Source organism: Barbus barbus, assembly GCF_936440315.1.
Source record: "Barbus barbus genome assembly, chromosome: 44".
Taxonomy (NCBI): domain Eukaryota; kingdom Metazoa; phylum Chordata; class Actinopteri; order Cypriniformes; family Cyprinidae; genus Barbus; species Barbus barbus.
In genome coordinates this window covers 24463678-24479423 of record NC_136722.1, presented here as the reverse complement: position 1 = coordinate 24479423, position 15746 = coordinate 24463678, and the positions used below count along the sequence as shown (strand labels likewise).

Here is a 15746-nt window from a genome sequence, read left to right as displayed (position 1 = left end):
GTTTTATTCTTCTCTTAAATGTGTGCATTCTAATGCACTTAATTGTATTGAATGTGCAGTTGTAATGTACATAAAATCTTAAAATTGTAATTTTGAAAAAAATGCACTTGATAATATAAAATAAAACATTATTAATAATCTAATAGCATAATCATATATTAATATATAATAAAATAATAATATTATATTAATTACTTAAAAGTGTACTTAAAGTGAGTACACCTTCACGACCATTTTTCTTATAAAGTACAGTTTAAAAAATTGCACTTTGTAATAAAATCAAATTCACTAAATTAAAGTAACATTTATTTATTTTTTTATTTTGAATTTAATTTTAAAGTACATTTTCAATTGCAATCTTTTGCAATGCTTCAATGTGGACTAACATACTAATGAACATGTAAAATACTTGATTATAATTTGAACTGTAGTGCGTTAATCAATATTTCATTTAAAGTGACTATATTTGTGAATATATTTTTAAATACTAAATTGCAACTTCATTATTACAAAAGTGTTATTCACTAATACATGACATAAATACATTTTCAATTGAAATGACAAAAACGTATATTTTAATTTACCAAAAATGCTTGTCTGTATATTTGGCAGTACACTTTAACTGCAATTCAATAACAGAAGTCATTATAAAATGATATAAGTCCTATTTTAGTGGATCAATAAGCACTCTAAATTTCAGCTAATAGCATTTAATATAAATTTTAACTAATAATGCATTTTTATTTATTTGCAAATACAATTCAGTGTCTGAAAACGTTACATTCAGAACCACAGCAGAAAAAACAAGCAGAAAAATGACCAGTATTTTTAGTAAACTGAATAGATTTATTAGATTTGAATAAACTTTAACACACCTTTAATTTTCTTCTCTAAGTTTCCTAATCTAAACCGATGTACATCTAGACGTTTCCACACAGCCAGTGCAGGCTTGTCTTTACTAAGCCAAACTCTGAAGACAAAACAGCTCATGACTTGTGCTTCACGATAATTATTGAACTAGAAAAGATCCTACCTTATGTCAAGTCTTGTATTGTTCGTGTAGAATGAGCGCTCCTTAAAATAAATAACCGTCACAGAGCTATGCTGTTCGGCTGCTTTAATGATAGGCTGCTGTGTTCTTGGCCCTGTGTTTGCATTGTGCACGTGGACGAGTGCGATTACATGAGCATGGTTCACAAACCTGTTTACAGTAATGTTTTTGCTGCTTTGATGTTAACATTTCTTCTTTCTCAGGATAATATGCATCCATTTGTAGTTTTTGCAATTTTATTTACTGCCACTATTTCTGCAGAAATAACACGCTTCACATGCTTTTTGGTCACAAATGGGTTTGCAACATTTTACATCTGTAGTATGACTTACACTGATATTCAAAAGGTTTTTTTTTACTTTAATTCAAAAAGGACACATTAAATTGATAAATAGTGACAGTAAAGGTGTTTATAATGTTAGAAAAGATATTTCAAATGAATGCTGTTCTTTTAAATGTTCTATTTACCAAAGAATCCTGAAAATAAAATGTATCCACAAAAGTATTCTGCAGTACAACTGTTTTCAACATTGATAATAATCAGAAATGTTTTTTTTTGAGCAGTAAATCAGCATATTAGAATGATTTCTGAAGATCATGTGACACTGAAGACTGGAGTAATGATGCTGAAAATACAGCTTTCATCACAGAAATAAATGACATTTTACAATATATTCACATATAAAATGGTTATTTTAAATTGTAATAATATTTCACAATATTACCATTTTTACTGTTTTTTGATTGCACCCTTGGTGAGCATAAGAGACTTCTTTCAAAAACTATATTTTTATCAAAAAAAGATTTTCAGTGATAGTAGAAGGACTTCCTTTGCTAATTAAATGAAAAAAAAAAATTTTTTTTTAATTTGCATTACTTTCTAAACTGAGGTTTGCATGGAAATGCAGGGGATTTGTGAGTTGATTAAAAAGTTAATAATCTATTTTAATCATAAAATGTAAAATAAAACGCTTATTGTTCACCTGCATGCATGTAATGTGACCATTAACCAACATTAGAAAACCATGAATATGCAAATATGGTGTTAAATTGTTTAAATATTAACTTTAAATTTACTTAATTTTTGTTACATTTTTAGTACATTTATGTTAGTTAACAGTCAAGTAAACAAAAAACTTAACAAAAATGAGATGATTTCTAGTTTGTTTCTAGTAGTTTGTTTACTTCTGGTTAACCTTTGTTACTTCAAGTTTAATAAATCAGATTTTAATGGTTTTAGTTTTATTAAATGATGATAACCCTGTTGACCCGGGAGGAAGTTTCTAGAAGAGGTTCGTAATCAACAGCTTCCTTTATCTGGTGTCTTGTTGTGTCTGTGGAGGTTCACACTGCCGCAGGCGAGAGAGCAGACGGCAGTTCCTGTGTGCGTTAAGGACGGCCCACGGGGCAGGGCTTTCCTGCTTCCTTATACGGAGGCAGGCTGGTCACATGGTCGAGCCGGTGTCAAAGACATAGGAGCACAACTGAGAACTTCGAACCACTACTCAAACAAGCCAGCGCAGAGGAGGAGAGGCAGAGGGTGAGACAGACAGATAAGGAGAAAGACAGACGCCTCGCATGGTGAGAAAATGCCCACCAACTTCACCGTGGTCCCCGTGGATGATGGCAGAAAGTCCTCTCAAGAAGACTCGGATGACAACAACATCCTGAAGGAGGAGGATGAAGAAACCGTAGGTGAGATGTTCCCTCTGAGAATTTTGGAAATCTGAATCCAAACAGCGCGGCTGGATCTGGTGTTGCGTGCTGCTTCAGGTTATCTGAGCGGGTCACTGTCAGGAGTTTGTTTGTCTCTCTCTCTCTGCGCTGAGCGAACACACCTTCTCTTTTTCCTCTTTTCACATGGGTGAGAGGAGCTTGTGCTGAAGACGAGCTCTTGTGATGTTGTTCCAGAATGTTTCTTGCATCTTTTGGTGTTTCGTGAGCTTTGTGTTTATTTAAAACACATTTAAAATTGTGTTTATTATGAGATATTTAATGCCTCTTTTAGTACACGACATCACTGGATGTGCTGAATGGAGTCAATACTTGTGCATGTATTGCAGAAATGTTTACAGAGTAGTAAAGTATACACAGTATCTCTTATTTATACATTCTGTTTTACAGCATCTTTCTTGTGCCAAATAAAGCAGGGTGATATATTGAATATGCACGAAAAAAACAAGTTTTGCGAGCAACATAAATGAATGTTATTCTATTATTTTAAAGTTTTCTAAAATAGTTTATAATCTGACTAATTTTGAGATCTTTGTCTTTTGAGGGCAGTAGGATAGAGAAGTTAATTAGTAATGTTTCATATTGAATATTCATGATAAATTCACTGTGATTTTGCGAGTAAAAAAACATTGAATCACCATAATGCTTATTGCAAGATTTTGTCCGTATTGAATTTCTGAAGGTCTTTATCATTAAACTACAATAATTGTGAGCTTTGTCTTTTGAGGGCAGCAGGATAAAAATGTTTTAAAAGCCTTTTTAAATTAAACATTCACGATAAAAATATGAAGCATCATCATGAACAGTGTAAAAGTGCACTTTAGTATTTGGATGGTAAATTTTCTAATTATATGATTCGTGTCTCTTGAGGGCATTTAGATAGAAATGTTTATAATAATATCATATTTAAAGTTGCTAAAATTCAGTCAAAGTTGTAGGATTCATTAATATGAATCAATTTCAGTGAATCGAGTCTCTGATTCAGTGAATCATTTGCATTGTCAATCTGAAGTGTTTCCTGTGACACTTTAATTAAAAAAAAATGTTTCAACAAAAACGCCTATATGCAGTTAAAATTAAATAAAATTGCTTTTATTTATATAATAACACATTAGATGTATAATATATTATTATCCATTTTTTAATCCTTGTTCTTATGTTCATTTAATGAAAAACAGTGTTGAACACAAGCACGGATTATCTTAAACTAGTTATTTATGGCATTTTACTTCATGCATTAAAGATTTTGAAAATATTTGCTTACATGTACACAGATTTTTGAATTTTCTCAACTTGTTGTTTTAAGTTTAAGTTTGCAACAAAAAGTTGAGAATCTCCTACAAAAATAAGTTGAGAGAACAAAAAAAATCTGGTAAATTGGCTCAAGTTTTTTTTTTTTTTTTTTTTTACGGTGTGGGTTGAAATTATTGTTCCTCTGTTTGAGAAAAACAATTTCTTTCCAGCTTTTACTAGCACTAGTGCCATGCAGTCTCTGAGTTATAAGGTGCATTATTCTGTGTAATAAGCACAGGTCACTGAGTTCATCTTCAGAAACTGACCCTCATTACACGATGCACCAGCTGATGGCTTTTCTCCTGCTAATTGCTACCCTGTCTTACAATTACGGCCCAAATTTTACAGACTCAGTAGAGCAACTGAACGCATATTAAGGGTTATGTAAGCGGGCAGTTTTCAGTGTTGTGCTACGGCTGTTTTTCTTCCCCCAACTCTCCTGCGAGATGAACACTGACTCAGATTCCAGTCAATGCTATTGATTTGTCATGTTGCTTGCTTCCTGTTGGCTCCCGCCGGTGGGAGTTTAAGACCCCACCCTTCACATTCACCGTAATCTCTGGAGCTGCTCTTTGTCTGTATGTCTTTTGTGACGTTACAGATGAAGGTGTCCACACAGAGCTGATTTCAGGCCCTAACTATAAGAGCGTTTCTGCTTGATTACATATTACTAGGATACGGCGCTGCGGCCGACATCTGTATCCAATTATTCCAGATCTCCACCCATGAAAAAGGCAACCTGAAATTGAATAACAGCGTAACTGTAAACCCTCTCAGCGTGTGGTTTATCTACTCAAAGCTTTCAGCTCAGCGAGAATAAATATAGTTATATGGACTTGCATTGTTGGATTAAGGTTTATTAAACATCATTTAAATGTTGCATATGCAATGCTGCAGAAAACACTGAAAGTGGGATGTTTATTAAACTGATAATAGCAGGTTTGGTTCACATTTGTCTTTAGTTTTCTGCTGATTCGACGGCGCAAAGCAAGATGATTATTAAAAGCATCCACGTCCTAAACAGCACAGCAGCTTGTGCGTATGATAACCGTTGTTAGTGGCCCTAAAATATAATTTTTGATGATTCCAGGGCAGTGAATCATGATTCCACCCTGTTTTGGAAACCTCTTTATTCATTAGTAAGTCCATACTTAAGGTTAGTAGCATTAACTTTTGCACAACATGCATTTTAGGGCGCTTTCACACTAGCACTTTTGGTGCGCACCCGGGTTCGATTGACGTCAGAGTTCTGTTCGTTTATATAATGTGAACGCTGTCTTCCAACCTCGGGTGCGCACCCGCGAACCGTACCCGAGCCCGCTTAAAAAGGGTGGTCTGGGGTTCGGTTCAAGTGAACTCTGGTACGGTTCGCTGCTGATGTGAACGCAATCGTACCAAGTCACGGAAGTCACATTTATTTGTTAAAAATTATTTGTTAAAAATGTGTGTTTGTGTGTGTTTCACTCACTTTCCTGACGAGCGTGACCGACGTGCTGCAAGCAGAGAGCTGTAGGTCTCATTTCTGTTCACCTTCAGCGTTCTTTAGAATATTTGCAGTACATTCGTAAGACAGACTTAAATGCTTTATGCACTGAAGCTTTGTAAACAAAACGAACGGTTAAAAAACATAAATATATAAAAGTGCAGAAAGCAATCTTATGCATTTTGCCACCTTCTCTCGCGCCATCGTTACTAAGCAATGGGGTAAACGGCTGCTGGCTTGATGACGCAAACGTAGCGCGGTTCGGACCCAAATAAAATAATATGAACGCACTCAAGCGGGCTAGTGAACCAAGTGTGGAGTAGGCAGTGTTTGTTTAATGCATAGGGAGGATTATGAAAGTATGCATGGAAAATAATGAATTTCTACATGGATGTGAAGTGGTTGATGGTGAGATGAACTCATTTCTAAAGGTCAGTTCTCATGCATAGTGTGTGTAATGAGAGAGGCTTCATATGTCTGTGTGTCACCGGTTGGTTACGAAACCACAACTGCTTACAAGAGAAAGACTGGTCAAACTGAGTGAATTTCTGCTTTCTGAAGAGATGATTGATTGTGTCAGACAGACCGAGATTGAATATGGCAATGAAAGCGTTTGAGGAACTTCGTCACTTAAAGATTGATACAAAATCTTTATATCTCATTGCACACAACTCCATTATACTTAATGCGTATAACTTTAAAAACGTTACATGTTTTTCTTTTTGGACATGTCCCACTCTATATTTTCATAACGCTTCATGTTTCTTCTGCCGTTTTCACATGTAATCAATGAATAATGAATGAATAAACAAGTCCTTCCTGTTGATATCCATGCAAATATCTACCACCATAGAAAAAAAAAAAATTATTTACGATTTTCATTGAATAAATCTAAAATCATTGCAGAAACAGCTTTACATTATGAAGTGCTTGAGGTTGAAACAAAAACCTCGATTTTAAATTCTGTAATTGCGACCAATTAAATTCCACATTGCGTTTACACTTAAAAAAAATGTTGTTTTCTTATATTGAATTGTTTGGGACACATCCCACTGTGTATTTTCCTAATACTCCATGTTTCTTCTGTCCTTTTCCGATGTAAATGTAAAACAGTCCTTACCGCTGACCTCCATGCAAATATATCTGCCACAGTGTAAATGTTACAAAGTATCGGGCACGTTTGTCCCAGCTCACCTTGAACCTGAACTAATGTGGCAAAGACAGTGTTATTGATCAAACGAAGTCTTGGGGTTTTAAGCTTCATTAGCAGTCCTGCATATTCACTGCTGTTTGTGTATTGATATCAGCGAGAGCACAAAGACTCATTCGTCCTTCTAGGATGTGTTTTGTAGTTTTTGTGCTCCCATGATGTCATGATCTGCAGGCCTCCCCTCTGTCGCTGTAACTCAACCAGATGTGGAGAATATAGAAATCCTGCAGTGTGTTTGTGTGTCAGCGTTTACACCGCACCCTCTTTACACAACATCAGCACGTGAGAGCACTGTACATTCCACTTCATACATCTGATAAACCAGCCGTGTTTGTTTTTGATTTCACAGATAAGGCAGTCTTCCTTACAGTGTTTTCCTTACACATCCATGCGTGTTACTCAAAGCAATAGTTCACCCAAAAGTCTTATTATTTACTCACTTGCATTTCAACCCTGTATGCTCTTTTTGTGGATCACAAAAGGAGAATGTTTTCTGAGGTCATTTTATAGTTTTATGCGAAGAACAGACCAAAATTTAGGTTATTCGTGGAAAAACTCCGATATCTGCATTTTCCAACTGGTGGATTTCATTCTGATCCTCACACAAAGCTATTATATGATTTAGAATATACTGCCTGGGATTATGGATTATGTTATGATTCTTTTATGGTACTTTTTTTTTGCTGCAAAAATGATTTCTAAATAAGCATGTTTGTCTTGTTTTCCAGTACAAATACTCATAAATCAACACTGCAGGAAAAAAATAAAATACAGTAGAAAAATAGAAATACTAGTAATTTCTTGCCTGGACATTTTCTGTTAAGTGTACAGACATTTCCTTCAATAAAATGCAATATATCATTCAAAATACAGGTAAAACGCCTGTGAAGAATCAATACAATAAATTCATATTAACACGATACCTTCAGCTCTATTTTACAGATGTTTTTCAGTGAAGATACGCTTAATTGAGACACAAAATTACTGAATATATATATAAATTTTTATTTTTTCTGGAAAAAAAAGGACTTATGTTATTTTGCTTCCTTAGTAAATGGATCTTGATTCAAATAATTGTGTACTGGAAAACAAGACAAAAATACTGAGGAAGAAAATCTTTGTTGTTTATGGTAAGGAGCCGTGTTTACCAGAAAAAAAGTAAATTAACGTATGGATTTGAAATAACAAGAAGGCAGTGTTATTTTAGTATTTTTTTTATTCTATTATAGTTTTTATTCATATTTTAGAACTAGCTTTTATTTTTATTTTATATTTTCAATTTTAATTTATTTATTTGTTTATTTTTTTGTAATTTTATTTACTTTTGTCATTTTTATTAGTTTTAGTTTATTTTAAATATTTATATTTAAGTTAACCTTTTTTCAGTTGGTTTTATTTCATATTTATTAAAAAAAATTTCCAGTTAGTAATTTTAGTGCTTCAACTTAAACTATTTGAAAAATAGAACTAATTAAATAGGTTCTTCCTCTAATATCTTTATTTTATTTCAACTTCCTTCAATACTGGCAATCAAGGAGCCCCAAAAGGTCAAAACTTGTGAGTTTTTAAATGAAATGCATGGGTACCACCAACAAGAGATGATCTGAATCCCTCGTACAGTTTGTTTCAGGATTGCTGAGCACATTTCTCTCAGATCTGTTGTCATTCAGAAGCTTGTACTTCCTGTTTCCTGGCAGGCCGATTCTGGTCTCCATGTGCTGGGGCCGATAAGAGTCTGTGTGTGTTTCCCTGCCGCTGCGACACATTGAGCGCTGACCCGCCGGCTCTACATCCTCTGACGGACACTTTCCCTTTCCCAGCTTCAGTTCCCCCAGATAATAGCTTTCTACCCAAACTTTCATTTTTACAGCCTAAATGTCTGAGAAAGCAATGGCCAAACATTTCGTATTTTCCTTCAGCAGGTTGGCGGTTTCCTCAGAAGCCAACAGCCTGAAATAACCTTCAAGTTATGAGCATTTAAACCAGATAACAGTGCACAATCAGCCTTATAAAGGAAGTGCCTGTGCTAATAATAAGATACTGAACGTCCCGTTGCCTTGTAAGGATTTGAATGTTTTACAGGCCTGGTTCTGCTCAGGGTTCATTTAATTGGGTCTCACATGATGTTCATCAGTGTTAGCCATGTATGTTGCATTCAGTCAAAATGCTTCATGTTTAGACAAACACTGACTCCTTTGACATTTCTCTTTTTGAGTATCTTATTGTGTAGAAAACTACATACTAAACTAAAGAGAAAGCATGAATGAAGTTTACTACTTCATGTACTGTACTTTAAAACGGTAGCATTCATTTAAAGTCGTTTCCTCAATGTGTACTTGTTCCTTGCAGTGTTATTTTAGTAACATTTATGGTTTTTCCACGTTAGCAGAATACACCATACAATTACAGATACACATACACATTGATTGATAACATGTACTTTTAACTCAATATGTGAGTGATTTCTGTCTCTTTCTAATAAACAGGTCCATGCAGCAAATGGAAATAAAACAAGGTTAACTCAAAGTTAGTCTAAGTCTAAAGGAAAACAGAGTTATACACTAAAGGATCTATCATATGATGCAAATTATGCATGAACAGCAGAAATAAAAGGGAAGGAGAAAATACAATACAATAGAAGTACTTACACTACGCAAACAGCAACACTGAAACAAAAAACAACAACCATAAAAAAAGATAGTGAACAATAACATAACAGCATAATGATAGTAAAATAAACAGGTAAATAAATAAAAGGCATATAGTTTTTTTATTAATGTTTTTTATTTTCATATTTTCCATTAAAGTTTTAGTATTTAATAGATTTTTTTGTCAGGTTTACAGTGTGTAGTTTTATTATTTTAGTCAAGGCTATTATAGTTAACTAAAACTATTAATAATATTAATATAATATAGTTATTAATATAATTTTGGTTATTTATAATTAAATAAACCTAAAAAATGTTTTAAAAAACGTATTTTATTTCAGTTAGTTATCAAGGCAGCATTTCTTATTTTCATTTAATTTATCTTAATTACTAAAAATAATAATAAACAATAAAACTGAAATAAAAATTCAAAATTAGTCATATTTTAAAAAAAGTAAAAAAATAAAAAACCCTAAACTTCACTAAAATGAACCGAAAAATGAATGAAAATTAAATGAATGAAATTAAAAACTTGATACATAAAAATTAAAAATTTTAAACTTTGGCAATTAGATGAAAGTTTTTAATATTACATTTGTAATTATTTTTTATTAGATGTTTATTTTAAGAAATGTCTTTTTATTTGATGGTTTTAGCTTTATTTAACTATAACCCTGGTTCACTGATTTATTCTTTGTGCTGTGTTTTCTAGGCGTGCCCTTATTAAATAACTTGGCAAGGCAAGTGTATTTATGTAGCATGTTTTATGCACAATGGTAACTGAAAGTGCTTTACATAAAAACCTTAAAAAAAAAATCATAACTAGTGCATAAGAAATACAATTAACAAATAGAAAGTTGGTGTGAAGTTTGTTCTGGAACACAGACCTTCATGCAAAACACCACTTAGTCCTTAGCTGCAGTATTATTGTGTGCAGGAGTATCTGTAATCATGTAAGGCTGACCGAGTGTGACCTCGAGATGCTGAAAACAAGCAGAGTGAGTTCTCAGCTCACTAAATCACTTCAGTCAATTTTTACATTGCATTCTTTGTGATTTGGTCCTCTCTGGCAGTAACTGCTCTCCTTTCAAACGTGGGTTTAATCTGCGCTTGTTATTCCCGCTGCGGTGATTCACCGCTGCCATTACATCAAGATGAAATTACTCTTCAGTTTTACAGCTCTGGCTGACGCACAGAAATCACCGGCTGGAAACACAGCTGCTGCTGCTGCTGGAGTCCATTAGAAACTCAATTAGAGATCTTAATGGACAGACATTTATGCAGAAATATACAAGGAAAAAAGGTTGACTCATGCATAATTTAAACATGTTGTTAAACATGTCGTTTTGCATTCTTTATGTATTTTCCAACCCATTCAAACCCAGTCAATAACGAGATGATTTTACTTGCGGTTCATTCATTAAACTGGAAACAGAAGGTGAAGTCAAGCATTCCATCATCCATGCATGCACAAAATCTGTGTATATACTATATACTTCAGCAGTAGTGTGAGTAGTATGCACTGTGAACATGTTTAGGACAGACTGATTTAAAGCTTGTCCATCATTGTTAGTAACTCACTGACCCCCTCTGCTGGAGAAACCTTGCTTTTGTTAATAAATATTTGGAGAGATAAGATATTGCACAACTTGCATCTTATTTGTATTTGCAGATAAACTGTCTTTGACTTTAAGCCCCACTCTTTGTTTAGCTCATTGTAGTTTTTGATGGATGCTGCCTATTAAAATGCATGGAATTGTTTTTAAGGTTCATTTGATTTAGTCATATGGACTGTTTCTATTCTTATAATCGATACTTTGTTGCATGAAATAACATCCTTGTGTCCCAGTTCTTTATTTTCTGTAGGCTCCGAGGAAGTGAGCGTGTGATATGAAGAGCTTGTGACAAACAGAAGTCAAAACCTCAGTATTGGGCTTTAGGCTACAGGACTAATAATAACAGTATTTTATCATGTCAGGAAAATGCTTTAAAAATCTCAAAAGTCAAAGTAATTCAAGTTCAAAATAACACCAGTAGACTGTTGTTAACTATAAATGTTCTGTAAAATCAATAAACATCAGCTTTCAGCCTGTAACTATGATGCATCATGCAACATGAAATATAGTCATTAGTCAGTTTATTAGATGGCGCTGCTTTTCCATTGTTTTTTCTGTGTAAACATGAGCGTGTGTCTCTAGCAGCATCTCATGCATGAAAGGCACAAAAATGCATTCTGTGTGAATGGCAGCTAGTGATATATTATATATATATTTGGATCTTCACAGATTGCGTCACACGTGATTCTTCTTTTCTCTTTGCTGTCATCATTGGCATAGTGTCTAATTCTAACATTTGGTAATATTTCTATTCAAGATCGAGATTCCTCAATTTATAAAGGAACATTAAATTTGAATTAATCGATAAAATTCAAATTCATCCAGCCCTAGTTCACACTCATGAAGCTGAAGTCACGCCGGGGTTTGTGTGTTAAATGGTCTTGAGTCCCTCCCTCCCCCTCACGGCCCCCGCAATCCCAGCATGCTCTGTTACGTAACACGCTCCTTTACCTGAAGGCTTTAACGGCTTACAGCGCCACTGCTGACATTTGACCACCGCTAGCAAGGACAAACCCAAAGAAAAATCTGATATTTAAAAAATATTAATATAGAAAGCCTGTGTCTGACTTCTTAATCACATATTGTGGAGATTTCCACATCTTTTATCTGTGTTTGGTCATTGTTTGGATTTGAACAGGAGGTTTAGTGTCCATTTCTTAAGTACACTTAGCATACGGATAACCTGTAACCGCCTCCCTCGTGTTTAGGTCAGTGTTGTAAATGAAGAGTTTCTGTCTTCCTTCCTCAGGCCCTGCTACGCTTTCTAAAAAGGAGAGGATTTGGTTAATCTGGTTAAGTGATTACTACCCAGTTCACATGCTGATAAAGAGCCACTAGATGAGCAGCAATTAATATGGCAATAAGCTAGGAGAGGCTGTGCGATATTGTCACTATAGTCATGACTACAGGGTGTTTGTTAGACAGGACACACAGCTGTACATGACTGTATTTACAATATAACAACACCTCTAGTGCCTTGTTGCTTTTTGAAAATAATGAAATAATTAAATTTTTATTTTGTGAATTTTATTTCTGAATGTATTTTTTTATATTTTTATTATTTATTTATATTATTATTATTATTATTTATTATTATATATTGTATGTTTATCCACACATTTTTATTTAGATATATAATAAACATTAATATATTAGAACCATTTAAAATTAATGAGCTGAATGAGGCAAAAATATGGATTTCCTTTATGCAAAAAAAAAAGGAAAAAGATAATGGACATGCCATGCATTTTGCAACTAATTATTATTTGCAACTAATTATTAATATTTTCATTTATTCTAAATACAAATATTAAATAAAAAATGTGCATTACAAATAAATGTTACATTTACAAAGACAAGCATTTACTTTAAAAAAATATATTTACTGTAATATAAAATATTTAATTTATAATTTAAAATGGAAATGCTATGCATTTTTTGCTACTAAATAAATATATTAAATGAATACGTTATAAATAAATACATTTATTTACTGTAATAAATATTTAATTGTTGTAGATTTATATAAATTATGTAAATAAGATATATTAATAATAATAATAGTAGTAGTACTAGCAGTACACACACACACACACACACATATTTTATTTATTTATTCATTTATTTTTTAATTTTATGATTAACAATTTTTTTACATTAAGTGGCGACCCAACCGTCAAATATACCAATGTATATTATTTTTATTATATTATTATCTAATATATCAGATATGCTTTTTAGAAAGTGTCAGATTATTATTTTGGATGCATTTCCAGTCATACTGAGCATAGCTTTAGTGTGGTGGCATGCCTTCTCTCTCTCTGTCGCCTCCATCAATCACTTTCCTACCTTTATATCTCTTTATCCCCCACTCTCTCTCTCTGTCTCTCTCGCTCCTCCCCCGTGTCTGGGTGAGTGGTTTAGATCAGGGATCAAGCGCTCAGGGACTGATGTCTCTGGCGTTTTATTGGCAGCGTCACAGGCGCTGATCATCAGAGCGCTGATAGTTGAGCTCGTCTGAACCCCCATTGAGCGCGTCTCTCCAGGGACCCTCGGCAGACCCATCTCACCCTCTCTCTCCATCAGCATGGAGCCGGGGTTGAGCTCCTGCCCGCGGGGTAAGTGCTCGCTCTTTGGTTTGTGATGGCCGTGGATGTTCGTAGTGCTGCTCTGTTGCGTTTAATGCCAGTTCTTACTTCAGTTGTCTCAAAACTACCTTTTAGAAAATTAGCAGGTAGCTGTGAATAAGTTATTCATGTTTTAATGTTGGCATATAGACAGTAGATTTTTTCTAAACTGATTTTAAGTGGCATTTTTGAAAGTTGCGATCAGCTGTGTTGAGCTTGATATTGTTTTTCTATACTAGATGTACAACTAGCCTTCTGGAACATCTCTGAAGATTTTTTTGCAATTTTAATGTCGTCAACCAGAACAAGCTTGTCTAAAGTAACTTTAAGTGACATTTTGAAAGATGTCGCTAGTTGCAGTATGCATTTTGGCGTTTTAATCCAGTCAGCCAAGAATAAAACCTGAACAGCTTCTCTAAAGCAACCAGTTGCATTGAGCTCATCTTCATTCATTCTTCAGTAATTGCTGATGAAATTGCAGTTCAGGAACTTCATAGGTATCTAGAATGAGCTTTTTTGCTGTTTTAATGTTGTTAACAAGAATAGAACCAGAAAGGATTTTAAGTGATATTTTTGAAGACTGCAATCAGATGTGTTCAGGTAGAACTTCAGTAGATGTACAATACCCTCCGCTAGAAGTTATGTTTTCTTTTTAATGTTGTCAACCAGAGTATAACCTTTTCTAAACTGACTTTCAGTGCACTCTCAGAAAAAAGTTACAATAGCTGTCACTGGTGCAGTACCTTCACAAAAGGTACACTTTTGCACCTTTTAGGTATTATTATGTAATCTTAATGTGCCAAAATGAACCATTTAGGTACAAAGATGTACCTTTTGAAAATCCGCTTTTGTGATTTGAGAGTGAATTTTTTTGAAGGATGTGACAAGCTGCATTGAGCTAGTCTTAGTTCTTATTGTAATAGATGTGAAATTGCTGTTCTGAAGCTTAAATCCTTTCAATGTTGTGAACCAGAATATAATCTTTTATGAACTGACTAGATATCACTGCGAAAGAAGCACTCAATCTGAATATTTCAGTGTCTTTCTGTGGTGTCAAACTTGTGATAAACTCTTATATTAATGACACGTGGCAAATAGAATGTAAGAAGAATAGTTTTTACTCATTTTAAGTATGACCAAGTTATCTTTTAGGTCATACAAGACTTACACGTGGATATTTATTAAAAGGGAAAGAACCACCATCATGCCTTACTTGCCAAACAACAATGACTGTGAAGCATAGTTTATTAGATTGTACTGTTTTTAATGTAAATAGACAACGGTTTTATTCAGAGGAACTGATTTATTTAAAAATGTATCAGCTGAATGTATTTAAGAGTTTTTGGCTAGTGTAGATTTGAAACGTCTTTTGTTAATTTTATACCTTGTGTAATTTATTCTGAGATCACCTTGAAAATAATAGCCTTGATGGCGTTAAAAAGTGAATAAATAAATAAATATTTCTGAACTGACTTTAAGCAATCTTTTGAAGCATGTGGCTGTATAGTTGCATGAAGAAACTAGTTCTTAGTTCTTCAGTAAATGTGAAACTGCTTTCCTGGAAGTTCACAGGTATCTTGAATGAGACATTTTGATGGTGTCAACCAGAAAATAACCATTTCTAAACTGACTTTAGCTCATTGCAACTGTATCACTAGTCTTTATGTTTAGACATAAAATTGCTATTCTAGAACAAGATTATTTTGACATTTTAATTTTGTCAACCATAAAGTGGCCTTCATGACTAATTACATTGAGTTTTTTGTAAACTTTTTATTGATTGATTTTGTGGAACAGTAGTACAAAACAAAAAATAAAATGCAAAAACTTGCCTAAAACTCCTTGGGAACAGAGATTACACAGATTCATATAAAAATGTTTCATTGGAGTCAAGTAAACCCTATGCAGCAATTTCCAATGAATCATTTGGTGATTAGGGTTTTTAGAAGACAACATACCCCATACCTGATCGGAAAATAAAACATGCACATCCTCATTAAGATCCTTAGCCCAAACAGTAGTAATAGATAAAGGTTTGTATGAATGCTCAAGAAGAAAGAGATAGAAGACTGAAGCAGAGGAGG

General features: G+C 33.8%; 1 protein-coding gene across 4 annotated transcripts in view; it reads left to right on the top strand.

Annotated features, from left to right (window-relative positions):
- slc12a7b (solute carrier family 12 member 7b) overlaps nt 1-15746 on the top strand; it is a 68424-nt gene that overhangs the window by 12786 nt on the left and 39892 nt on the right. For 2 of the 4 annotated variants that reach the window (XM_079406891.1, XM_079406892.1), the window contains exon 1: nt 2507-2746. The exons of 1 other annotated variant lie outside the window; for it this stretch is intronic. In XM_079406891.1, the coding sequence (XP_079263017.1) occupies nt 2641-2746 (106 nt within the window). In that variant the 5' untranslated portion in view covers nt 2507-2640. Of the gene's footprint in view, nt 1-2506; nt 2747-13497; nt 13654-15746 lie in introns of those variants that run through there. One more of the 4 variants, XM_079406893.1, reaches the window with a different exon arrangement.